General features: G+C 39.1%; 2 protein-coding genes across 2 annotated transcripts; both read left to right on the top strand.

The window, feature by feature from the left end:
• Nucleotides 1–7,232: 7,232 nt before the first annotated feature.
• On the top strand, nt 7,233–9,275 carry LOC100666142 (olfactory receptor 7G3-like). Its single transcript, XM_003423270.3, has one exon. It carries the CDS (start codon nt 7,989–7,991, stop codon nt 8,925–8,927), a length of 939 nt encoding a protein of 312 aa, XP_003423318.1. The 5' UTR covers nt 7,233–7,988; the 3' UTR covers nt 8,928–9,275.
• An 8,799-nt stretch (nt 9,276–18,074) lies between these two features.
• LOC100665856 (olfactory receptor 7G2-like) lies at nt 18,075–20,127 on the top strand. Its single transcript, XM_010602401.3, has one exon. The coding sequence runs from the start codon at nt 19,174–19,176 to the stop codon at nt 20,125–20,127; it is 954 nt and encodes a 317-aa protein (XP_010600703.2). The 5' UTR covers nt 18,075–19,173.
• Nucleotides 20,128–26,001: the final 5,874 nt, after the last annotated feature.

Genomic DNA, 26,001 nt, shown 5'->3' with positions numbered 1-26,001 from the left:
TGTGAGGGTGGTGCAGGACCAGGCAGTGTCTTGGTCTGTTGTACATAGGGTCACTATGAGTTGGGATCGACTTGATGGCACCTAGAAACATATCCCCATCCCAAGTTTCATGATCCCATTTCTTCCCAATCAATGCCCTCACTTTAACTGCAGACACCACTGAAGATTGGGAATTCAGTTGGCACTGTAATTCAGCCACTTTGGGTTTTGTTTTTTCACAATATCAGGTCTGTTACTACAAGAAATCAGGCTTTCTTTCAAGGCACAAGTGAAAAGTTTTATGTTGTTTATGTGGCACTTGAGCTGTGACTCTGAAGCCCTGAGCTCATCTCTTTCCTTCATCACTTTGTCTAGGGAATGTAGGACCAAGCAACCTGCTTCGTTATACTTCCCATTATTATAAAACTTAGAAAAGTGTCAAAAGTGATCACCCAGAGCCTCACCTTTACCAATAGGTGATCAAAATATTTCCTTTGCCACCTTACACCACTGTGATGGTTAAGATAGTGTGTCAACTTGGGTGGGCCATGATTCTCAGTGTTTTGGCTGTTGTGAAATGTTGTGATCATATTTCTGTTGAAATTTGTTATGGGATTACCCCCATGATAGAATCTGTTGAGTGGTAGCAGTAGAGGTGGAGCCTATGGTAGCTCACCGCCCCCTCAGCCTTCATCTATCTACCTTCCGCTGGCTACTTCCTTTTTCCTGCTCACCTTGAAAAAGTTGTTGGCTTGTTCTAGATAGAACAGCTGTTTCTCATCTGACTTCTTGTCTTGGGACTTGAGCTAGCACCTTACTTGCCCATCCTGGGATTTGTCCATCATCATGGCCTGCAAGCAAGAGTCCTGCTCCCTGACCTGCCTCTCTTGGTTTCTCCAGCCCCTGCAGCTGACTCAGGAGACACTTATGGTCTTGCCTGCTGACCTTGGGGATTCCTTGACCGTCACAACTTGTGAGCAGGATCCATGCTCTCCAACCTGCTCATCTTGGGCTCACCAGCTTCGGCGGCTCCGTGAATTGGGAAAGGACTCTATCCTAATCCAAGGACTTGGGAAGTTCTAACCCCTGCAATCGTATGAGCTGTTTCCTTAATATAAATCTCTCAGTCTATATTTATACACGTTACTGGTTTTGCTTCTCTAGAGAACCCAGTCTAAAACAACCATGGATTGGCAGTGCCCACTTCTTACTGGAAGCAGTCATTAACATCTTTAATACTAATCGGACTTGAAAACCAATTTGGAAAAGTCATCCTTACAGTTTTGTTTCTCTAGAACCACTCTCGGTACCAAATGTCTTAGGCTAGGTTCTCTAGAGAAGCAAGACCAGTAAGTGTATAAATATATACGTAGAGAGATGTTTATATTAAGGAAATGGCTCACTCAGTTGTAGAAGCTGGAACATTGTTCCAAGCGGTGGGTCAGGTTGGAGGCTTGTTCTGATTCACATAGCTTCAGGGGATGGTGAATCCAAGTTCAGCAAGTCAGACAACAGGGCTCTGGCTCACAGGCTGATGAATCCCAAGATTAGCAGGCAAGACAACACATAAGACTCTAGCTCAATTTCTAAGGGCCAAAGTTCAGAGGAACAGGCACCAGCTGCAGAATCCAAAACAAGGACAAGCCCACGAGCCTTGCCAAAAAGTCCACATATATTGGATGCAGGCCACACTCCCAAGGAAACTTGCCCTTCAACTGATTGGCTATTCACAGCAGATCTTATCTTGAAGGTGGTCACATTATATCAAATCTCATCATGGAGATGATCACATCATTATAGAACTGCCCGACTACATTATAACTGCCAAACCAATGAGAATTATGGCCCAGCCAAGTTGACACACAATCTTAATGACCACAAGTGTCTTCCAATTTGAGAGGCTCATCTTCCAGCACTATATCAATCTCCCACTGCTATACATAAGGCTTTTACTGGTCAGTTTTTTTTAGAACTAGATCCCCAAGTTGTTCCTTTTATTCTGTCTTAGTCTGGAAGCTCTGCTGAAACCTGTCCACTATTGGTGACCCTGCTGGTATTTGAAATACTGGTAGCATAGCTTCCAGCATCACAATAACATACAAGCCACCACACTGTGACAAACTGACAGATGAGGGGTGGATATTGAAGTTACTCCTGTAAAATTTGGAAATGTTGATATTGAAATATTAAAAAGGAGGTTAAATGCCTGTTACACACTCAATTATGTTTGATTACAGAGGCTAGATTAGAAACTGCTGAATATTAGATGCAGGAAAAGGATCCATGTGCCATCAAAGAATTAGCTCTTAGAATCTGCCTTTTTAGGGTACATCTATTATATTATTGCTCTTATTTGTATAGAATACACATCTTCACACAATAAAGTATATATTTTTAGCCTAAACATGGTGTCAATTTTCCTAATCTTGTTTTTAGATTATGGGCACCTTTGAATATAAAGAGAGAAGACTAATACAATTACAGAAGGGTGGTATGTCCATCTGTACAAGGTGCTTGAAATGAGTATGAGCAGAATGAGATGAGGCAAAGAGGATGGCATATGCCTGGGCTCTTAGGATAATGGAATCATTCAATATAAATTTTTCCTTCTCTTAGGCTTGCTGCTTAAGGGTTTGTACTGCCCTGGGAACAGAATGAGAGCAAAAGACTTTGACTAATGAGGAGCTTTCGGTATTGAAACCCCAAGGGCCACAGAGACATCAAAGAGTCTGCCTGTGACCACCCACTCAATAACCTTGCCCAAGTCAGGAGGCAGCACACCTGAGCCTTGTCTCCATCACTTCCCATAGGATCCTGGTCCTTTGTTTTCTGTGCTCCGTGAGTCCAGAGCCTCCATTTTTATCATTCAGCCTTCAGGGGAGAATCGAATGTCATTTCTTAATGCTGGCACTCAGGTAATCTGAAGTCCCCTAGTTTATTTTTTGCAAATAGGGAGATGTCTTTGTCTTCAAGTCCATCTGGGGCAGCTGTGAGGTGAGTACATGCAGAAGATGAGCAGAATGGAGTTACTTGTGTGATGCCTGCCAATTGTCCATAATCTTCTTGACATGTTTCCTTGTACTTTTGTACCAATACTTGAGCTTCTCTCATTCTGCTAATCATCTACTCTGAACCTAAATTTCCAGGGAATTTTTCCATCCTAAATAGAAATATGCCCTTGCTCAATTTTCCAGAATTCTTTAAAAAAAATTTGTATTTTTTTGGCAGGGGGCAGGTGTGTTCATTCACCTTCTCCTTACCTGGTTCTTGATACGCCTTTCTAAGGGAGATCTTTGACCTGACTATGAGGACTAGCAGTGAGGAAGTGTAGAACTAGTCTGACTCCACAGGCTACATACCTGTATCTACCGGTGTCTCTTTATTAACCTAGGAAATATTTTAAGACAGATTAGCTCAGGGTAGCAGGACAAATAGTCATGTATCAATGCTTTCAGAATTAATAAATGTTGACATTTTGCCATAACAGTTCTAGTCTTAAAGTAACAAAATAGTAAACACAAAGATGATAAGCCCTTTTTATTCCACTCCATTCCCATCCTTTACGTGTGTGTGTGTGTGTGTGTGTCCCACAATGAAAATGCCCATCACCTGGAGAAGGGATAAATAAGTTCTGATGTAACAACAGAGTGAAATACCTTAAAGTAGTTAAAGTTAATGAACCAGACTGAACTGTAATAAGACTGATAAGGTTAAATGCATTATTTTAAGAGACCAATTGTAAAATGACACCCACAGTACATAAAGTATTAAAATGTAAAACAATAGCATTGTTTATTGATTGAATTAGACTGAAAGTAATGAAAACACAGGAGAATAATACGTACCAAGTTGACTGTTGTGGTTCAGGTGGAGAGAAAAAGGCAAATTTGTGAAAAAATAAAGAGGGAGGTGTTCAAGTAAATATGTATTTTTTTCTTAAAAAAATACTGAATACATCACAAAAATTTAAAAATAACTCATAGAATAAAGGTTTTAAGCTCATACAAAAAGGGAATCATAATTTTAAAAAGTACATAATGCAAGTATGGTGATATATTTTAGCTTGATGGTGCTGAGTGGTGGATAATTCGGCAGGCTGTTGTTGTTTTCTCTGTACTTTTCAATGTGCTTGAAATATTTCATATTAAAGAAGAATAATTTGTATAATTTTAAAACTTATTTCAATTTCCCCATACTATAGATGTCTTGTTAGAGAAATTGACTTCTGTTTTGTAAGTTTTCATTCTTTGCCATGGTACATCTAGGTCTAATTTATTCATTTTAATTGCTAGATATTTCATCCTATGTCCACGCCAGATGAGCCTTGATATCTCATTAACCTGTTGCTGTCGAGCTGATTCCAACTCATAGCAACCCTAGAGGACAGAGTAGAACTGCCCTAAAGGGTTTCCACGACTGAAATCTTTCCAGAAGCAGACTGCCTCATCTTTCTCCTGCAGGGTGGCTGGTGGGTTTGAACAGCCAACTTTTGATTAGCAGCCAAACACTTAAACACTGCCACCAGACCAGGGCTTCTTTTCCATTGATATCAGTGATGTTCATTTGGCTTGTTCTCTCCTCCTGCTTCTCTAGATGAGCAAGATTCCCTGTTGAGTTTTGGCACATTTATCTTCCCTAAAGTTTGTAGTTTTCACATTAGGAATATTCTAACTATGAGTCGGAATTGACTCGACGGCACTGGGTTTGCTTTTGGCTCTTTTAACTTTCATTGATCCTCTTTCATCTGGCCCCACCTGTCACTTCCCTTCTGTAATGAACAATGCCAAGCTGTGCCCATGCAGAACAAATCACAACAGGAAATATCAAGAGGGTGTAATATGTTGAACACTGTGCCTGATGATTTGTTCTATTCATTTCTCATTTTTACCATATCCCTATACTGTTCCATGATATGTCCCATTATACAAAGGAGAAGTCTGAGGCTTCCTGAACAGTTATAAAAGTTTCCTCATTCACAAAGCAAGTACTAGAGTTGGGAATAAACCCAGGGGTGTTTGATTCCAAACCTTCCAGCAAATGATTGATTTTGTTAGTGTTGCTTGTTCTTATGACCCCATCCTTAGGGCCCCAGGTTTCCTTGTTGGTGAAACCATATTTGTCAAGGGGTATTTTCTCTGAACATAAACATCCTAATGAGCTGTTCACTCGTTAGATTCCTTTATAGACCATTTCTAGATCATTGGTTCATGAGAATAAAGGATAAACACATAAATGTGCTCAGGACTTACACAATCAATTCTTGTTTTTTTTTGAGAATCCAGTGATCATATTCTCGGCGACCTCATCTTAACACAGGAAATGGGAGTGTCCTGGAGTTGATCCCAGTACACAACCTTGGGATTCCCATAGGAGTCAGTTCCCAAGGCTGCCAGGCTCAGGCTTTGATGGGTTGAACTAGAAACAAAAGAAAGGAGGATGTGTCTTTTCATGATTGATTCTCAAGATTTCTTTTTCTAACATTTTCTGCTAATTGCACAATGGAGACAATGAGTCAAAATATGAAAGGAATAGGGAATGCATCAAGCTCCTGAGTAGAGAAGAATAAATTATTTCCATAATCTGCCACAAAAAGGGAGAAAGGAAGGGACGGACAGATTTCAATAAGATACCGAAGAAGTGAGTAAAGGAAAGGAAAAGTAATCTATTAATGAAGATTAGTTATGGCTCTCAAAATTTAAAACGGTGTGGTATTTTTTTCTATTGCTTTTCATGCACAAGCGTGAGTAGTAGTTAAACAGAACTTCCTACTTTGCCCTGTGTGATATGTATAAGATAAGGAACTTCTAAAAATAAGTTCTTATTAGCTTGTTCAATTGAAATGATCATCTTAAATAACAAGTACTTCATACCTTAACTGATAAGTACCTCACACACTCACCAGATGTGAAGCTCCTTACTAGACAATTTGTTTTGATTAAATGTTTAAGTCTCAAAGCTATAAAGGCATTTGAGGTGTGTAGGCATACTTTGGAAACCCTGGTGGCATAGTGGTTAAGTGCTATGGCTGTTAAGCAAAAGGTTGGCAGTTCTAATCTGCCAGGCACTCCTTGGAAACTCTAGGGGGCAGTTCTACTCTGTCCTGTAGGATCGCTATGAGTCCAAATCGACTTGACAGCGGTGGGTTTTTTTTAAGTGTACTTTGCTCAATTTCCTTTTTCCCACTTAAGACTGACTTGGCAAACTTCTACTCCCCCTCTTCCTACTACTGTAGGTACATGCCTGACAGGATATCTGTGTTGTCAGATTGTTTCTTTCCTATCCTAAAATCTCACTTAGGACACACCAACAAATTATTTCTCTTTTCTTCAGTGATTTAAAGACGCCATGCATTCATTCTTCCTCTCATTCCTCTGTTTTAGGAAAAAAAAAATGTTCTACATATAATTTCAGGTATTGGGAGAAAAAAGAATCTTATTGCCATAATAGCCATAACAGCTTGAGATTTTAGGGAGCATATTCCAATACTGACCTCAAGTCCTTAGGGTGGGTCCTGCTTTGATAATGTCACCAGCTAGATACTACCTATGAGGTCAGAGAGTAGGTGACTTTGAAGACCAGGGAAAGCACTTGGTGTTGGACTCACATGGAATTTTTCAAGAGGCAAGCGATGGAATCTGTTGACCCTTCCAGTGCCTGATCCTGTCCTACTCAGGGGTCGTATCACACGGTGGTAAGAGGTCCACTCTGATCTGGCAACCTAAGTTCAAATTCTTTCACCAGTTCTTATGAGATCATGTATCATGTATCCATAACTTAACCTCATGTTATGTGCTTGAGATCATGGGTAAAATGAAGGATGACAGAAGCACCCAAATCATGGATCTGTAGGGAGAATAAAATTAATTCAGATAAATACTGAGAATTCTGTATGCCAATACTCAGAGCTCTGAGTTAGTGTTATTGTTGTAGAAGTTCATAATAGTTATTGTATTTGTTACTATGATATCTGCTAATTGAACCAAAAAACAAATCAGTTGCCATTGAGTCAATTCAAACTTATGGTGACTCCACGTGTGTCACAGTAGAACTGTGCTCCATAGGGTTTTCAGTGGCTGGTTTTTCAGAAGTAGATCACCAGGCCTTTCTTCTGAGATGCCACTGGGTAGACTTGAACCTCCAACATTTTCCTTAGCTGCTTAACTATTTGTGCCAACCAAGGACTCCTGATAATACTGCTATTAGTTAGAACAATTAGGCAAGAATTTTGTGATAAGGATCCAAAGAATGGAATGTTGAAATGAAAGTAGAGAATTAAAAAGACAAATTGTGAAGACCCACTGAAAATGGTCTGAGTCATGGACTTGAAATCCCAGTCCACTTTGTAGCACACTGACGAGCCAGATGATTTCTTCCTCAGGAAGTGTACCAGGTCTGCAAAATATTGGTCCCCAATGTGTGGTTTCCAGCTGAGCAGCAGCAGCATTTGGGAATTTGTTGGAAAGGCACAATTTTGGAGCCCTAATGCCCAGCCTTCTGAATCTGATACTCTGAGGGTGATGCCCAGCAATCTGTATTTTAGCAATTCATCCAGCTGACTATGATGCAAGCAAGTTTGAGAACCACTGCTCTAAAATATATATTTAATACCATATGATTTTGATTTTCCTGCTAATTTGCAGAGTTCAGAAAATTCTTAAGAAAAAATATGTGCCATTTGATATTATATTCATGTTAATTGACAAATGTGGAAAAAGAGTAGGGACTTAAAAGTATTTAGGAAGATGTGGTAGAAGAGGTGAAAGGAGGACAGGGAGAAATGAGTGTGTAGGAAGAAAGAGAACAGGGAGGGAAGGAGAGAGAAAAGGAAAGAGGAGAAAGAGGAGGAGAGGAGAGAGAGAGACAGATACAGAGAGAGAGAACCACAGGAACAATTTATAATATTAATTTTATTTCACACTACAGATTAGAGTGTTTCTGTAACATAATGGACCTTTGTACGTCCATTGTATATCTCAACTCTATTCTTTCCATCAGAATCATCAACAAACATGGAATCAGAAAACCAAACAGGCTTAGCAGAATTCCTCCTCCTGGGCCTCTCAGAGAATCCAGAACTGCAGCCCCTTCTCTTTGGAATGTTCCTGACCTTATACCTGATCACTGTGGCTGGGAACCTGCTCATCATCCTGGCCATCAGCTCAGACTCCCACCTCCACACCCCCATGTACTTCTTCCTCTCCAACTTGTCCTTCAGTGACATCTGTTTCAGCACCACTACGGTCCCCAAGATGCTGGTGAACATTCAGACTCAGAGCAAATCCATCAGTTACACAGGCTGCCTCACCCAGATCTGCTTTGTCCTTGTTTTTGCTTCTTTGGAAAATTGTCTCCTTGCAGCAATGGCCTATGACCGCTATGTGGCCATTTGTCACCCACTAAGGTGTACAATCATCATGAACCCCCACCTCTGTGGCCTGCTGATTCTACTCTCCTTGCTCATTAGCATCATGAGTGCCCTGCTCCACAGTCTGATGGTGCTGCGTCTGTCCTTCTGCATAGACCTGGAAATCCCCCAGTTTTTCTGTGAACTTCCTCAAGTCCTCAAGCTTGCCTGTTCTGATACCCTCTTTAATAACGTCTTGCTATATTTTATGACTAGTATTTTGGGTGGTGGACTCTTCCTTGGGATTTTTTTCTCCTACATGCAAATTGTCTTTTCCCTCATGAAAATGCCGTCAATAGGTAGAATGTATAAAGCTTTTTCTCCCTGTGGATCTCACCTCTCAGTTGTTTCCTTGTTCTACGGGACAGGTTTTGGGGCATATCTTAGCTCTGCAGCTACTCTATCCTCTAGGAAGAGTGCAACTGCATCAGTGATGTACACCGTGGTCACACCCATGCTGAACCCCTTCATCTACAGTCTAAGGAACAAGGACATAATGGGCACTTTGACAAAACTAATCTCTAGAATATCTTCTTTTCATTAATGCATCACATGCTTTGGGCTTAAGCTGTTGGAATATGCTTGAGTGAAATAAATAATACTGATTCATAGAACCTGATTAAGTTCTTTGAATAGTAGGAGTTCAGAAATTATAATGGTTAAGGGTGAAAATTTGGAGTCAGAACACTTGGGTTCGAATTATACCTCTTCTCTGTAATAGCTGTGTGAACTTTGTATATTTATTTCAGCTTTCTAAGTTCAGTTGGAAGGTCCCTAGGTGGTACAAATGGTTTGCACTCAACTGCTAAATGCTGGTGGTTCAAATCTACTCAGAGATACCATAGAAGAAAAGTTCTGGCAATCTGCTTCTTTAAAGTTTAAAGCTAAGAAAACCTTATGGAGTGGATCTACTCTGCAACATACGGGGTCGCCATGAATTAGAATCAACTTGAGGGCAGCTAACAGCAACCATAAGCTCAGTTTACTCATCTATACATTTGGCATAATTATATTCATTCACTTTTTTCCATTTAGATTTGAGATACTTCAACTCTAAGAGTGAGGATACGTTCAGGTATACTGAGGGAAAGTCTAAACTCACAAAGCACCAAATATAAAAACAAAGATTTCAGAGGTGGGGTAGGTCCAGAGCCTACAGAACCACAGTGGTACATTTCACAGCTCCATATGTTGATTTTTTCCTAAAGCTGTTCCTGTGATGCTCATCAATGGCTGCAGCAGCACAGTGGTCATTTAAGATACAGTAACCAGAGATGGAAAACCGCTTCTTATTCAGTCTCAATATTTGAGAAATAACCTTTTCAAGGAGTCATCCAGAACACATTCTATATCATCATCCTGAGTTGCAGCATATGCCCCTTCTAAAACTAATTACAGGTAAGAGGAATTTCATTACCTTGAAAGGATTAGATGACTGTTCTGATTAGAAAAGTCTGAGGTGGGATCAAGTGCTACAACAATTACGAGTGTTTAGTACAATGCCTGCCACCTAATAAGTTACTCAATGAATATACTAGATGAATGTGAGCCAGCACAATTTATTTCCAAGGGTAGCACTCTCTCCTTTTTCAATTCCTTCTGCTTTCACACGCTTGTGCATTTGCCTTAGTCATTATCCTAGCTTATTAATTTAAGTATTTATCAGCAGTTAATACTTATGTTGTACGCAAAGCCACATTTGGAAATACTTCACTGAATGTTTATTTGTCCTGCTGTCTTCTTTTTGTTACATTGAAAGAACAACTTTGGATTTTCATTTTCCAGTGACTTAATTTTAAATGGTTGGATTGATCTATTTTTTCCCTTTTGGACTGTGTGTGTTACATCTCATTCAAGAACTGATCAACTCCTCCAATCTAATAAAGATATTTTCTTTTATGGTTCATAAACACTAAATTGTTTTTTCTTTTGTGTTTAAAAGATGTTGGAACAATTTTTGAATATGGTGTGATGGAGAATCCAATTTCATTTTATTTCCACATGGATAAACAATGATTTCAGCACAATTTTTTGAATGATACTATCCATGAAGCCTTGGTGGTGCAGTGGTTAAGAGCTCTGTTGCTAACCAAAGGGTTGGCAGTTCAAATCCACCAGCTGCTTCTTGAAAACGCTATGGGGTGGTTCTACTCTGTTGTGTAGTGTCGCTATGCGTCAAAATTGATGACGACAATGGGTTCAGTTTTTTGTTTTTATTCCCTGAAATGCTACATTTTATAAATAAAGTGGCTGATTCTTCTTCTGTAGTTAATAATTCTTCATATACTTGAAGATACTCTTAGTTCTGTTTTCCTATCCTATACTAGAACCATGCCATTTTAGATATTATACCTCCAGACAGTCAGTAAGGCAAATACTTTCCATTGCTCTCATTTGCCATCAGGGTATATATTGTTTCTCCGTTGTTCTTGCATATAATTTTTAAACACTGGAATTTTTCTTTCTTGTACTAACCTGGTCTGGTTTTGACACTAAGTTTGTGCTGGCCTTATAAAATAAGATAAAGACTATCTCTTCACTTATATTTTCTGAACTCCCTCCTTTAATCTTGAAATTAGCTCCACTGATTGCTTAGAAGAGCTTGCCTGTAAAACTGTATATCTCAGGTTGTGGTTCATGACAAATTATATTATTGAGGATTTTAATTTATTTAAAGTATCCATGGTTACTTGCTTTCTATTTCTTCTTGACAGAAGTGTGGCCTCTTGGATTTAACCAAGACCAACACTTCCATTTGTGCATAGAATTCAATCTTTCCTGCCTACATTAGGGCATAACTCTGGTAATTCTCCCATCTCTCACTTGGATCGTTAGGTTCTCCCTTTCATTTGTTCATTTTCAATAGCATCCAATATATTTGAGTTCCTCAAATCTTAAGAAACAAACAAACAAACAAAAAAACCTCTATGGCCCCCCTCATCTTGCCCTAGCAGTATCTTCATTTATCTCATTCCTTTACCATAAAACTCTTCAAAAGAGATGTCTCCACTCACTCTTTTCAATTTTTCTCCTTCCATTTCATTTTCTTCTGAGGTCAATGCAATCAGGCCTTTCCCCCAACAATTCATGGAGGGTGCTCTTGAAGACCCACCAGCGTTATCTACCTTATTAAGTCCAGTCCAGCCCAGTCCAGGTCAGTTAATTTTCTGTCTCTCTCTTACTTGACTTGTCAACCACATTGACTTAGTTTACTACCTACAGAAACACTTTCTTCACTTGGATTTCAACACCACACATTATTTTGGTTTCACTCCTACCTCACTAGCTACTATTTCTCAGTCTCCTTTAATGTGTTTTCTAATCTTGAAACACTGGAGGGTCTCCCATTTCAGTCCTCAGACCTCTTCTTCTCCAGCTAACTTCACTCCTTTGTGATAGCATCCAGACTCATTGATTTAAAAGTCATCTGAAAACAAATGAGCCCCAAATTAATATTTAGAGAGGAATTCTCCTCTGAATCCCAGACTTGTATAACCAACTTTCCTCTTGCTATTCCTCAGTATACCTTGCCCCCAGCCTTCTTGTTGTTATTTTTGTTGTTAGGTGCCATCTTCTTGGTTCTGACTCATAGTAACCCTGTGTACAACAAAACAAAACACTGCCCGGTCCTGTACTGTCCTCACAGCCATTGTTATGTTTGAGCCCATTTTTACAGCCATGCTGTCAATCCATCTTGTTGAGGGTTTTCTTTTTCACTGACCCTCTACTTTACCAAGCATGATGTCTTTCTCTGGGGACTTACCCTCTTGATAGCATGTCGAAAGTATGTGAGATGAAGTCTTGCCATCCTGGCTTCTAAGGAGCATCCTCTCTGTACTTCTTCCAAAACACTTTTTTTGGCAATTCTCCTGTCAGTCCATGGTATATTCAATATTCTTCGCCAACAGCAAAACTCAAAGGTTTCAGATCTTCTTAGGTATTCCTCATTCATTGTCCAACTTTCACACGCATATAAGGCAATTGAAAGCACCATGGCTTGGGTCCCATGTACCTTAGTCCTGAAAATGGCATCTTGCTTTTTTTTTTTAAACAATTTAAAGATCTGTTTTGTAGAAAATGTGCTAATGCAATAACTCTTTGGATTTCTTGATTTTTGCTCCCATGGGCATTGATTGTGGATCCAAATAAAATGAAATCTTTGACAACTTCAATCTTATCTCCATTTATGACAGTATTGCTTATTGATCCAGTTGTGAGGATTTTTGTTTTCTTTATGTTGTTTTTTTTTTTTTTATGTTGAGATGTAATCCATACTGAAGGCCTTCGTCTATCATTTTCATCAGTAAGTTCTTCAAATCCTCTTAGCTTTCAGCAAACAACGTTGTACCGTCTGCATATCATGGGTTGTTACCGAGTCTTCCTCCAAACCTGATGCTGCATTCTTCTTCATATAATCTGGCTTTGCTAATTACTTGCTCATCATACAGTCTTACTTATCTCAAAAAAACGAAAACAAACAAGAAAAGCAAAAACAAAACAAAATCATTTACTGTCAAGTTGATTCCAATTCAGGGCAACCCCACATGTGAAGTAGAACTGTCTTCCAGAGAGTTTTTAGTAGTGGTGATGTTTTGGAAGTACATCACCAGGCCATGCATCTAAGATTCCTGTGGGTGGATTTGAACCACCCAGCTTTTTGTTAGTAGCTGAGTATGTAACCTTTTGCACCACACAGTGACCTTACCTATCACAGTGAATGACAACTCTATTCTTTCAGGTGTTAAGTAGTTTTCTCTCATTGAGCACCATCTTTGATTCTTCTATTCCTCTTATAACCTGTGTCCAGTCTTGCAGAAAACTCAGTTATCTATACCGATTAAATATATCCAGAATTCAGGCAAATCTCACCATCTTCACTGTTACCACCATGACCCAAGCCACTATCATTTTAGGATTTTTACAAAAGCACTTTCCGTGGCCTCCCTGCATCTGCCCTTGCCATCATCAGGAGGCTGTTTATATAATATACTCACACTACCTCTTTGATTCCACACTTCTATTTTCCCCATCATTCATTGTATTATACTCCTGCTGGTCTCCATATGTTGATCATTGATTTTGTTGGCTCCCTGTTTTTGTTTTACAATGATTTTCATTCCTGGCTGTTTAAATCGTAATTTGCAGAACGATGGTGAGGTTTTTTTTTTTTTTTTCCCTGTCTGTCTCTTTCCATCTGTGTGTGCACTCTCTCTTGTCTAAGATGCTCCCACTACACCTTGCTGTATTTTATCTATTATTTCATGTGTTTGAAGTGATAGTGTTAGGATGGCAAAGGGTGACTTTAAAATGCCATTTTTTTTTCAAATGGTGTGTCAAGAAGACCATAGATTAACAAAGTTCATATGGAAACAGTTAACATGTGGTAAAATAAATTGATCAATATTTGAAAATATTGAATTCATTTAAAGATGAAAGGTTTACAGACTTCCTGGCCTGACAGTGATTGGAGAAACTTGGAGAGTATGGCTCCCGGACGCCTTTTGGCTCAGTAATGAAGTCACTCCTGAGCTTCACCCTTCAGCCAAAGATTAGACAGGCCCATAAAACAGAATGAGACTAAAGGACACAACAGCCCATGAGCAAGGACTAGGGAAAAAAAAAAAAGTGTGCCATTAAATGCAGGTAGCTCACAGCAAAGTGACTGACATGTTGATGGCGAACAGTAGTAAAGGCTCAACCTAAGGAAGTATGTCAGGACAGCACTGGGACATTATTTATAGAGTGCAAAATCATACAATATTTAAATAAAAGACAATTTGAGATTTAAAAAAAGACAAAAGGTTTTTAAGTGAATATTAACTTGTAACAGTTCTGTCTATACTGTTTGCAGCCAGAATTGACCACGAAGAATGGATTAGAATCTACTTTATGAAACATGCAGAATGAAGATTAAGGTTCGGGAAATGGTCAATGACACTTAGATAAATTCCTAGGTATTTACAATTTTACATATTTTAGCTGTTACAAATATAATATGTTCACCTACATAAACTATATTTTTACACCTTACATTGGAATCAGACTTCCTAATATCATTGATGAGATAGACATGCTTTCAGTTGTATGGAAAAAGGGAAGATTGATGTGCAAGGTGTGTGAATTGGAGATGAGCAGGAACAGGTGAAGAAAAGTAAATGGCAGTCACCTGGCCTCTAAGGGTCAGGCAATCAGCCTTCCTGAATTCCCATTTACTATTGTCTTGGTCAGGGAGCCCTGGTTGTAAAGCAATTAAACACTTGGCTGCTAACCAAAAAGCTGGAGGTTCAAACCCACCATCCACTCTGCAGGAGGAAGACGTGGCAGTTTGCTTCTGTAAAGTTTTACAGCTTTGGCAATCCTATAGGGCAGTTCTACTCTGTACTAAAGGGTCACTAGGAGTCAGAATTGACTCGATGGCAGTGGATTTGGTTGGCTTGGATTGTCTTGGTCTATCAGAATTTGCACTGCCCTGGGATCACAATGACAACAAAAGTGTTTAACGGAGCTTTGGATATTGAGTCCCCAGGGACACAGAGGTTGCAAATAGTCTGCCTGTGACAACTTCACTCAAAAGTCCTTCTCTAGCCAAGGAGCAGTGCACCTGAAACTCTGCCCACAGATGGTCTTCATGCCCAGGAGCCTGGTGCCTCCCTTGGTCCCTCTGCCTTCCCTGAGTACAGATCTTCTGGCTACAGCACCCAACATCCAGGGCAGATGTCAAGCATCATTCCTGGTGACGCCAGCCAGGTAACCTAAATCCCTTAGTTAATGTTTGGAAATTAGGACAGGTGTTTCCTTATAGCTTCCTCCAGGGGAAACTGTGAAGAGAGTACATGCATGAAATGATTAGAGCCAACTCACCCATGGATTCCTGCCTAACCGTCTCCCATCTTTCTGACATATTTCCTCGTATGTGTGCAGCAATATCAAGCAGCATTTATTCAGCTAATCTCTTACTCTGCCTCTACAATGGCAAGGATCATTTTCTTCTGGAGCAGAAATTTGCCCTTCTCAAATATGACTGCTAGAAAATTCCTTGTCGTTTACTTGTATTCTTGTGCTGCTGGTGAGGAGGAGAGTTGGCGAGCTTCACTTTGTCTTCCTATGACTGGTTTTTGATATACCATCTTTGGGAAAGTTTTGGTATTATACTTTGTTCCAGGCTCTGAGGCTCCAGGGAAGCAATTGGAGACAGAGACTTGGGTGCCTCACTAATTTGTCTGTTTCTCTTTATAAAATTACCAAATATTTAAAATTAGAACAGTATAGACAGTGTAATGAAAAAAAAGACCACCTCTTACACATTTCCAGAATTGACAATTGTTGACGTTCTGCTGTAGCAACTTCAAGTATTCTTTTTAAAGTGGCAAAATAATATGTATACAGGAATCCTTTCTGTTGTTCTCTTTCCATTCCAGAAGCAGCGTTCATAGTTTTATATGTTATATGTACATATCTATCTGTGTATATGTATATACATGTTGTTGTTAGGCGCCACTGAGTCAGTTTCAACTCATAGCGGTGCTATGTATGACAGAACGAAACACTGCCTAGTCCTGCACCATCTTCACAATCATTGTTATGCTTGAGCCCATTGTTGGAGCCACTGTGTCAGTCCATCTCATTGAGGGTCTTTCTCTCTTTTGCTGACCCTCTGCTCTACAAAGCCTGATGTCCTTCTCCAAGCCTGATCTCCCCTGATAACATAGATGTGAACCAAGTCTCACCATCCTTGCTTCTAAGGAGCATCCCGGTGGATAGGCAGGTAGGAGGCAATAACTATAATAACTATCAGTTAGGAAATGAAGAAACAAATTGTGGTGTAATAACATAGTGAAATACCTACTCTATTGTGCTTAAAAAGATTAAGCAGAATTAAATGTATCAGCATTAATTAAAAACAAAACAAGAGAACCAATTGTAAAATGACATATTCAGTCTGATTCCGTTTATACAAAGCATTTAAAAATGCAAACGATGCAATTTTGTGGTGAATAATATTAAATATAGTAAAAAGAGCAGAGAAACAATGCCAAGCAAGTTAATATAGTGCTTAGCTCTGAGGAAGGAAAAGAATCAATATTGTGTAAAATACATGATATGGGGAATCTCAAATATACATACATTATTTTCTTGCAATAAAAATATCTAAAGCAAGGATGGTGAAGTGTGTGAATTGATAGTGTTGACTGGTGAGTACCAAACCCTTCACTGTTATTCTCTGTATTTTTTATTATTCTTGAAGTATCCATAATACAAAAATACCTTCTTAGGTTTAAAAAAAAAAAATCAAAGCTTTTTCATGTTGTAAGTAGAATTCTTCTCATACATTTTCTTTTTTTCTCTGCTAGGTTTTCATTATTTGTGTTGATACATCTAGACCTAATTTATTTGTTTACATTGCTATATATCTCTTCAGCTGTCCATGTCAATGAATATTGATATGATTGATGTTCATTTAGGGTGTTTCCTTCTTCTGCTTCTCTACATGAGCAAGATTCCCAGTAGGCATTTTCCCATATAAATTCTTCCCTGAAGTTTGCAGTTATTATGCCAGGAACGTTCTCTCTTTTTGTCTTCCCTCAACTGCCCTGTTCATCACTTCCATCCTAGGAGTAACAGATGCCAGATGCTAATATTCATCACACACACACACACACACACACACACACAATCATAATAGGACATACCTTTGTGAGGGCCCCATATGCTGAGCACTGTACCAACTGCCTTTTGCCTACTCATTTCTCATCATTGCAACATCTCCATAAGGTTTTGTTTTTTAATTTTTTATCGTGGTACAAATACACACAACAAAACATACAGGAATTCAGCAATTTCAGTGACACTGAAATTCAGTTCAGTGACACTGCTTATATCCTTCAAGTTGTACAACCATTCTAGGTATCTTTTTCCAAATTACCTCACCACCAGGAGCATACATTCAATGCCTTCTAATCAAAAACTCTCTTGTCCCAGTCCTTCCACCCTTGGGAACCATTAATAAGCTTTGGTTCCTTTGTATTTGCTTACTTTATATAAATGGCTTTTTACAGTGTCTGTCCTTTTGTGACTGACTTATTTCCCCAGCAGAATGTTTTCTAGATTTATCTAAAAGGAACCCTGTTGGCACAGTGATTAAGCAAATGACTGCTAACTCAAAGATCAGTGGTTTGAATCCAACAGCCATTCTATGGGAGAAAGATGTGTCAATCTGCTTCTATAAAGATTATAGCCTCGGAAACTCTATGGGGCAGTCCTACTCCTTCTCATAGGGTTGTTATGAGTTGAAATTAGACTGGACACCACAAAAGTATTCAGTTGTGTGTATACATCATACTTTGTTTATCCATTCATCAGTTGACCATTTCAGTTATTTCCACCTTTGGCTATTGTGAGAAGTCCTGCAAGGAGCATTAGTGTACAGGTATCTGTTCGCATTTCTAACTTTACTTCTTCTGGGAATATAGTTGGATTCACTTGATAGCAATTGGTCTAGCATTGGGATTGCTGGGTCATGTGGTTGTCCCATGTTCAACCTTTTGAAGAATGGCCAGCCTGTTTTCCACAGCAACTATACCATTTTGCATTTCCACAGGAATAGATGAGGTTTCCATTTTCTCCATATCCTCTGCAATGTTTGTTTTCTTTTTTTTTTATCATTGTCATTATAATAGGGGTGAAGGGATAACTCATTGTGGTTTTGATTTGCATCTCCCTAATGGATGACTTTGAGCTTCCTTTCATGTGGTTGTTTGCCATTTGAATGTCCTCTTTGATGAAATAGGCTTCAAAAAGAATGATATGCCACCTATCATGTCCAGGGAAGAATTTTTTAACACTTCTTATAATTGGGAGAACAGAGAATCTCATCTACTTAGTTGCCTAGCTTTTCTTGGATTCAGTCACTAATGCAGATGACGTATGTTTCCATGAGGAAGTCTTTTGAGGTTCAGGTTTATAGATAACATTTTCTAATCTTCACCTCAGATCCAAAGTGTGGACCTGGTTGGATGCCTTCCCATCTGCTACATACTAACTTTGTAGGCAGAGGTGGAAATACCCTGAAGGCTTTATTCCAAGGAGATACTAAAATTTTTTAAGGGAAATTATGAAATCTGAGTGACTGGGGTATTAATTGTGTACTGGAGACATTAACAGAGAGACGTCAAGAGAGTCAACTCGGCAGTTTGGTAATGTGAACTCAGACACAATCACTGCTACTCACTCACTTTGCACATTGTGTCTATGACATAACACCACCTTTCCCAAGTGTACGCCCAGGTTGATAGGGGTGACAGTATGAATTAATTCATCATTGACAAGCTTTTCAGGGGATTCTAAAGGATTCCAAAGTTTGACAACCATTGTTCTGCAAATGGATTTCATTGTTTTAATCCATTTGAAGGCATGGAATAATTCTTTACTTCATCTTCATAACTTGGTACAACGTGTTGAAATAGAGTGGGTGCTCAAATAAAATTTAAACCTTCAGAAGGATTGGAGGGAGAAGAACAAAGAGGAGTGAGTGGAAAGATTTGAATATTTCCTTAGGTTCATAATGTAGACAAAAACATTTCTTTCTGAAGTAGTGGTTTTCAAACTTCAGCATACATCAAAATCACTTGGAAGTCTTGTTAAAACATAAACTGCTAGTCCTCATCCCAGAGTTTATCATCAGTAAGTCTGGAGTGGGTCCCAAGAACTTACATTTCTAACAGGATTTCAGGTAATGATCCTGTGAGTGTTGAGGAACCACACTTTTGATTATCTGTCACTGCATCTTTTCCATGAGATTCACCAACAATATGGAACCCAGAAATCAAAGAGTTGTTTCAGAACTCCTTCTTCTGGAACTTAAAGAGGATCCAGAATTGCAGCCCCTCCTCTTTAGCCTATTTCTGTCCATATACCTGCTTGCCCTCCTGGGAAACCTACTCATCATCCTGGCTGTCAGCTCTGACTCTCACCTCTACACCCCCATGTACTTCTTTCTCTCCAGTCTCTCGTTCACTGATATCTGTTTCAGCACAACCGCGATCCCGAACATGCTAGTGAACATCCAAGCACAGAATCACAGCATCATTTACATAGGGTGCCTTACCCAGGTCTGCTTTGTCCTGGTTTTTACTGGTTTGGAGAATTTTCTCCTTGCAGCAATGGGCTATGACCACTATGTGGCCATCTGCCACCCACTGAGGTACACCATCATCATGAACACCTGCCTCTGTGGCTTGCTCTCCCTACTCTCCTTATTAATCAGCATTGTGAATGTCCTACTTCACAGCCTGATGGTGTTGCATCTGTCCTTCTGCACAGACCTGGAAATCCCTCATTTCTTCTGTGAACTTGCTCAGATTCTCAACCTCGCCTGTTCTGATAGCACCATCAATTACATCCTAGTGTATTTGGTGGCTACTGTATGGGGTGGTGTTCCTCTCTCTGGAATCATTTTCTCTTACACTCAGATTGTCTCCTCTACTTTGAGAATGCCATCAGTGGGTGCAAAGTATAAAACTTTTTCCACTCGTGGGTCTCCCCTCTCAGTTGTCTCCTTATTCTTTCAGACAGGCTTTGGTGTGTACATCAGTTCTGCATTTACACACTCTTCCAGCAAGACAGCAGTAGCCTCAGTGATGTACAGTGTGGTCCCTCAAATGATGAACCCTTTTATCTGCAGCCTGAGGAACAGGGACATGACAGGGGCCTTGAGGAAAATCATCAGTAGGATACCATCATTTTAGTGACTGTGTCTTCTATTTTGGTCTTGGGATAGGATGGGTCAATGTGGAAGGAATACTGCTGACATGGATTGAATTTTATCTCCTAAAAATATGTGTATGAATTTGGTTAGGCCATCATTCCCAGTATTGTGTGATTGCTCACCATTTTGTCATCTGATGTGATTTTCCTATGTGTTGTAAAATCTATGTCTATGATGTTGATGAGATGGGATTAGAGGTAGTTGTGTTTATGAAGCAGGACTCAATTTACAAGGTTAGATTTGTCTTGATCAAATCTCTTTTGAAATATAAAAGAGGGAAGCTGGCAGAAAGGCAGGGGTACCTCATACCATCAGGAAAGCAGTGCTGGGAGCAGAGTATGTCCTTTGGCTTTGGGGTTCCTGAGCAGAGAAGCTCCTAGACCAAGGGAAGATTGACAAGAAGGACCTTCCTCCAGAACTTGTGGAGAGAGAAAGCCTTACTCTGCAGCCGATGCCCTGAATTTGGACTTCTAGACTACTATACTGTGAGAAAATAAACTTTTGTTTGTTGAAAGCACCCACTTTTGGTATTTCTGTTATAGCAGCACTAGATAACTAAGGCAACTGGTGATCCAAGATGTCTGACTGTTCAATCAGCATATTCTTCTAAAATAACTGGGTAACATAACAGCTAGGTACATTTCAGTTAACTCATGATAAATGGAGAAAAATATTAAACTTGTCAAGACTTTCATTTTACTTGGATCCACAATCAACACCTGTGGAAGTAGCAGTCTGGAAATCAAATGCCATATTGCACTGGGCAAATCTGCTGCAAAAAAATTCCTTAAAATGTTAAAAAGCAAAGCTGTCACTTTGAAGACTAAGATGTACCTCACCGAAGCCAAGGTATTTTCAATTGGCTCATATGCATGTGAAAGCTGCGAAATGAATGCAGAAGATGAAAGAAGAATTGATGCCTTTGAATTAGGGTGTTGACAAAGACCCTTGAACATACCATGGGCTGCCAGAAGAACAAACAAATGTGTCTTGGAAGAAGTACAGCCAGAATGCTCCTTAGAAGCAAGAATGGAGAGACTCCATCTCATGTACTTTGGACATGTTATTAGGAGCGATCAGTCCCTGGAGGACATCATGCTTGGTAAAACAGAGGGTCAGGGAGAAATAGGTAACCACTGAAAGAGATGGACTGACAGTGGCTGCATCAATGGGCTCCAACTCATAGCAATGATTGTGAAAATTGGACAGGACTGGGCAGTGTTTCATTCTGCTGAATTGACTTGATGACCCCTAAGAACAAAAGTAATAATCAAGAAATAATCTTTCCTAGGAAATCATCAAGAGAACATCTTATATCATCAGCTTGAATTGGGGCATATGCCTCTTCTAAAAATAATTACTGTCAAGAGAAATTTCATTACCTTGGAAGGACTAAATGAATGCTCTGATTAGAAAAGTGTGAAGTGTGGTTAAGTGCTACAATGATTACAAATGTTTAGAACAATGCCTGCCACGTAGAATTAAATGAATTTACCTAATGAATGTGAGTTAGCACATTTATTTACAAGTGTAGCACTCTCTTTCTCCTTTTGTAATTCCTCTTGTTTCCTATATTTTAAGCACTTACTTCAGCCATTATCCTAGTTTACTAGTTTGAATCTATATTACCAATTGATACTTGTGTTGTAGGCAATGCCGTATTTGGAAATACTTCATTGGATGTTTATTTGTCCTGCTGTGTTCTCTTTCTTATCCTGAAAGAAAAGCTTGGAATTTTCATTCTCAAGTGACTTGTTTTAGTGGCTTATTTTTAAGTTGGTTGGATTGATCAGTGTTTTCCCTTTTGGATTGTGCATGTCGTATTTTCATTTAAGAAGTGATTAACTCCTCCAATCTCATAAAAATGTCTGCCTATATTGTCTTGTAAACATTTAATCATTTTTACTTTTGTGTTTAAAAGGCATTGGAATTATCTTTGAATATGATGTGATGGAGAATCCAATTTCATTTGCTTTCTATATGGATAAAAAATGATCTCAGCACTATTTCCTGAATGATACCATCCTTTCTCTGCAATGCTGTGTTGTCATAAATAAAATGATGCTTCTGTCTTTGGTAAGTGTTCATATAGATTAAGATCCTGTTAGTTCTGTCTTTCTATACTATACTAGAACCATCCTGTTTTAGTCATTATAGATCCATGATATATCTTGATAGTTGGTAAGGCAAATAGTCCCCATTGTTCTTATTTGCCATCAAGGTAGATGTTGTTTCTCCTTGTTCTTGTAAAAAAAAATTAAACCCTGGGATTTTTCTTTCTTGTGCTAATCTGGTCTGGTTTGGGCACTAAGGTTGTGCTGGCCTTATAAAGGGAGATAAAGAATATCTGGTCCCTAACATTTTCTGAAACCTTCCTTTAATCTTTAAATTAACTCCCTTGAGTGCTTTGAAGAATGTGCCTGTAAAACTGCGTATCTTAGTTTGTGTTTTGGGAGAAATTATATTATTGAGTACCTCATTTTTTAATGTTTCCAAGATTACTTGCTTTCTGTTTCTGCTTGAAAGAATTATAGTCAGGTGGATTTAACCAAGACCAACACTTCCACTTGTGCATAGAATTCAAACTCTCCTGTCTATGTTAGGACATAACCCTGGTAATTCCCCCATCTCTGTCTTGCATCATCAGGTTTCTCCCTTTCACTTGTTCATTTTCAATAGCATGCAATATATTTGAATTCCTCAAATCTTACAAAAAAGAAAGAAAAAATAACCCTCCCTGAACCCCTCATTTTGCTCTACCAGAACACTCATTTCTCTGCCCTCTTCGTATAGCAAAACTCCTCAAAAAGATGTCTCCGCTCACTCTCCCCAATTCTTCTCTATTTACTCTTGAGGTCTATGCAATCAGGCCTTTGCCCCAACACTTTACAGAGAGTGCTTCTGAAGAGCCGCCAATGTTCTCTACCTTAACAAGTCCAACCCAGTCCAGGTCAGTTAATTCTCTGTCCTTCTCTTTTCAACCACATTGTCTCAGTTTATTACATATTGACACACTATCTTCACTTGGCTTTCAGCACCGTAGATTATTTTGACTTTATTCCTACCTGACTAGCTATTATTTCTCTTGATGTGTCTTCTCATCTTTCCAGTCTCTAAACACCGGAGGGCCTCCTCTTTCAGTCCTCAGGTCTCTTCTTCTCCAGCTACATTCAATCCTTTGCAACAGCATCCAGACTCATCGATTTAAAATTCATCTGAAGACAAATGAATCCTAAATTTATAGGTGGAAAGGAGCACTTCCCCGAATGCCAGACTTATATATCCAACTTCCCACTTGCTATCCCTCAAATAAAAAAAAAAAAAAAAGTATTCCATCTGTTCCTGGTAGCTTGTTTTTCACCAATGCCTTCAGTGCAGCTCGGGCTTCTTCCTTCAATACCATCAGTTCTTGACCGTATGCTACCTCCTAAAATGGTTGAAAGTCTACCAATTAGTCGACAATTAGTGACTGTGTATTCTTTCTATCTTCATTTGATGCTTCCTGCGTCATTTAATATTTTTCCCATAGAAACCACCAATATTGCAATTGGAGGCTTGAATTTTTTCTCCAGTTCTTTCAGCCTGAGAAATACCAAGTGTATTCTTCCCTTTTGGTTTTCTATCTCCAGGTCTTTGCACATGTCATTCATTATAATACTTTACTTTGTCTTCTCAAGCTGCCCTTTGCAGTCTTCTGTTCTGCTCTTCTACTTCACCATTTCATCCTTTTGCTTTAGATACTCAACATTCAAGATCAAGTTTCAGAGTCTCTTTTGACATCCATTTTGGTCTTTTCTTTCTTTCCTGCCTTTTTAATGACTTTTTGCTTTCTTAGCATATGAAGTCCTTGATGTCATTCTACAACTCATCTGGTCTTTGGTCATTAGTGTTCAATGCATCCAATCTATTCTTGAGGTGGTCTCTAAATTCAGGTGGGGTATACTCAAGTCATACTTTGGCTCTCAGGGACTTGTTCTAATTTTCTTCAGTTTCGACTTGAGCTTGCATATGTGTAATTGGTGGTCTGTTCTGCAGTCGGCCCCTGGCCTTGTTCTGACTAATGATATAGAGCATTTATATCTTCTCTTCCCACAGCTGTAGTCAGTTTGATTCCTGTGTATTCCATCTGGAGAGGTCCACATGTATAGTCACCATTTATGCTGCTGAAAATGTTATTTTCGATGAAGAAGTTGGTCTTGCAAAATTATATCATGCAATCTCTGGCATTGTTTCTATCATCAAGGCCATGTTTTCCAACTACTGATTCTTCTTTGTTTTCAACTTTTGCATTCCAATCGCCAGTAATTATCAATGCATCCTGATTGCATGTTTGATCAATTTCAGACTGCAGAAGTTGGTAAAAATCTTCAATTTCTTCATCTTTGGCCTTAGTGGTTGGTGTGTAAATTTGAGTAATAGTAGTAGTAACTGATCTTCCTTGTAAGTATATGGATATTACCCTATCACTGACAGCATTGTCTTTCAGGGTAGATCTTGAAATGTTCTTTTTTTATAATGAATGCAATGCCATTCCTCTTCAAGTCGTCATTCCTGGCATAGTAAACCATATGAATATCCAATTCAAAATGGCCTATACCAGTCCATTTCAGCTCACTAATGCCTAGGATATCTAAGTTTATATGTTCCATTTCATTTTTGATGATTTCCAATTTTCCTAGTTTCATACTTAATACATTTCATGTTCTTATTATAAATAAATATTTGTAGTTGTTCTCATTTTAAGTTGTGCCACATCAGCAAATGAAGGTCCAGAAGCTTGGCTCCATCCAGATTGTTAAGGTCATCTCTACTTTGAAGAGGCAGCTTTTCCCAAGTTGTATTTTGAGAGCCTTCCAACTTGAGGGGCTCATCTTCTGGCACTATATCAAATATTATTCTGCTGCTATTCAAAGGTTTTCATTAGGTAATTCTTTTCAGAAGGAGACTGCTCAGTCCTTCTTCCTAGCCTGTCTTAGTATAGGAGCTCAGCTGAAACCTGTCCACCATGGGTGGCCTGCTGGTATTTGAATACCAGTGGCATAGCTTCTAGTATCACAGCAACAGGCAAGCCCCAAAGTACTACAAACTGACAGACATGTGGGGGTCTGTCAAGTGGATACAGTTTTAGAAGTGCTCGCTTGTCTATACCAAGGAATTTGGAAGACAGCTACCTGGCCAAATGACTGAAAGAGATCCATATTCATGCCTATTTCAAAGAAAGATGATCCCAAAAAATGCAAAAATTATAGAAAAATATTGTTAATATCACACTCAAGTAACATTTTGCTAAAGATACTTCCAAAGTGGTTGCAGCAATATATCAACATAGAACTGCCAGAAATTCAAGCCAGATTCAGAAGAGGACATGGAAACAGGGATATCATTGCTGATGTCAGATGGATCCTGGCTGAAAGCAGAAAACACCAGAAAGATGTTTACCTGTATTTTATTCACCATGCAAAGGCATTTGACTCTGTGAATCATAACAGATTATGGATAAGATTGTGAAGAATGGAAATCCTGGCATGGTTAATTGTTCTCATTTCAGAAAAGTTAATTTTCCTGTACATGGATCAAGAGACAGTCATTCGAACAGAACAAGGGCATAATGTGTGCTTTAAGGTCAGGAAAGTTGTGCATCATGGTTGCATCCTTTCACCATATTTATTCAATCTGTATACTGAGCAAATAATCCAAGTAACAGGACTATACGAAGAAGAACTGGGCATCAAAATTGGAGGAAGACTCATCAACAAAGTGCGATATGCAGTGGGCAGCCTTGTTTAAAGTGTTGAAGAGCAAAGATATCACCTTGAAGACTAAGGTGCCCCTGACCCAAGCCATGGTATTTTCA

This window comes from Loxodonta africana, chromosome 3 (genome assembly GCF_030014295.1).
Source record: "Loxodonta africana isolate mLoxAfr1 chromosome 3, mLoxAfr1.hap2, whole genome shotgun sequence".
Lineage (NCBI taxonomy): Eukaryota > Metazoa > Chordata > Mammalia > Proboscidea > Elephantidae > Loxodonta > Loxodonta africana.
This window is presented reverse-complemented; position numbering and strand designations above follow the sequence as displayed.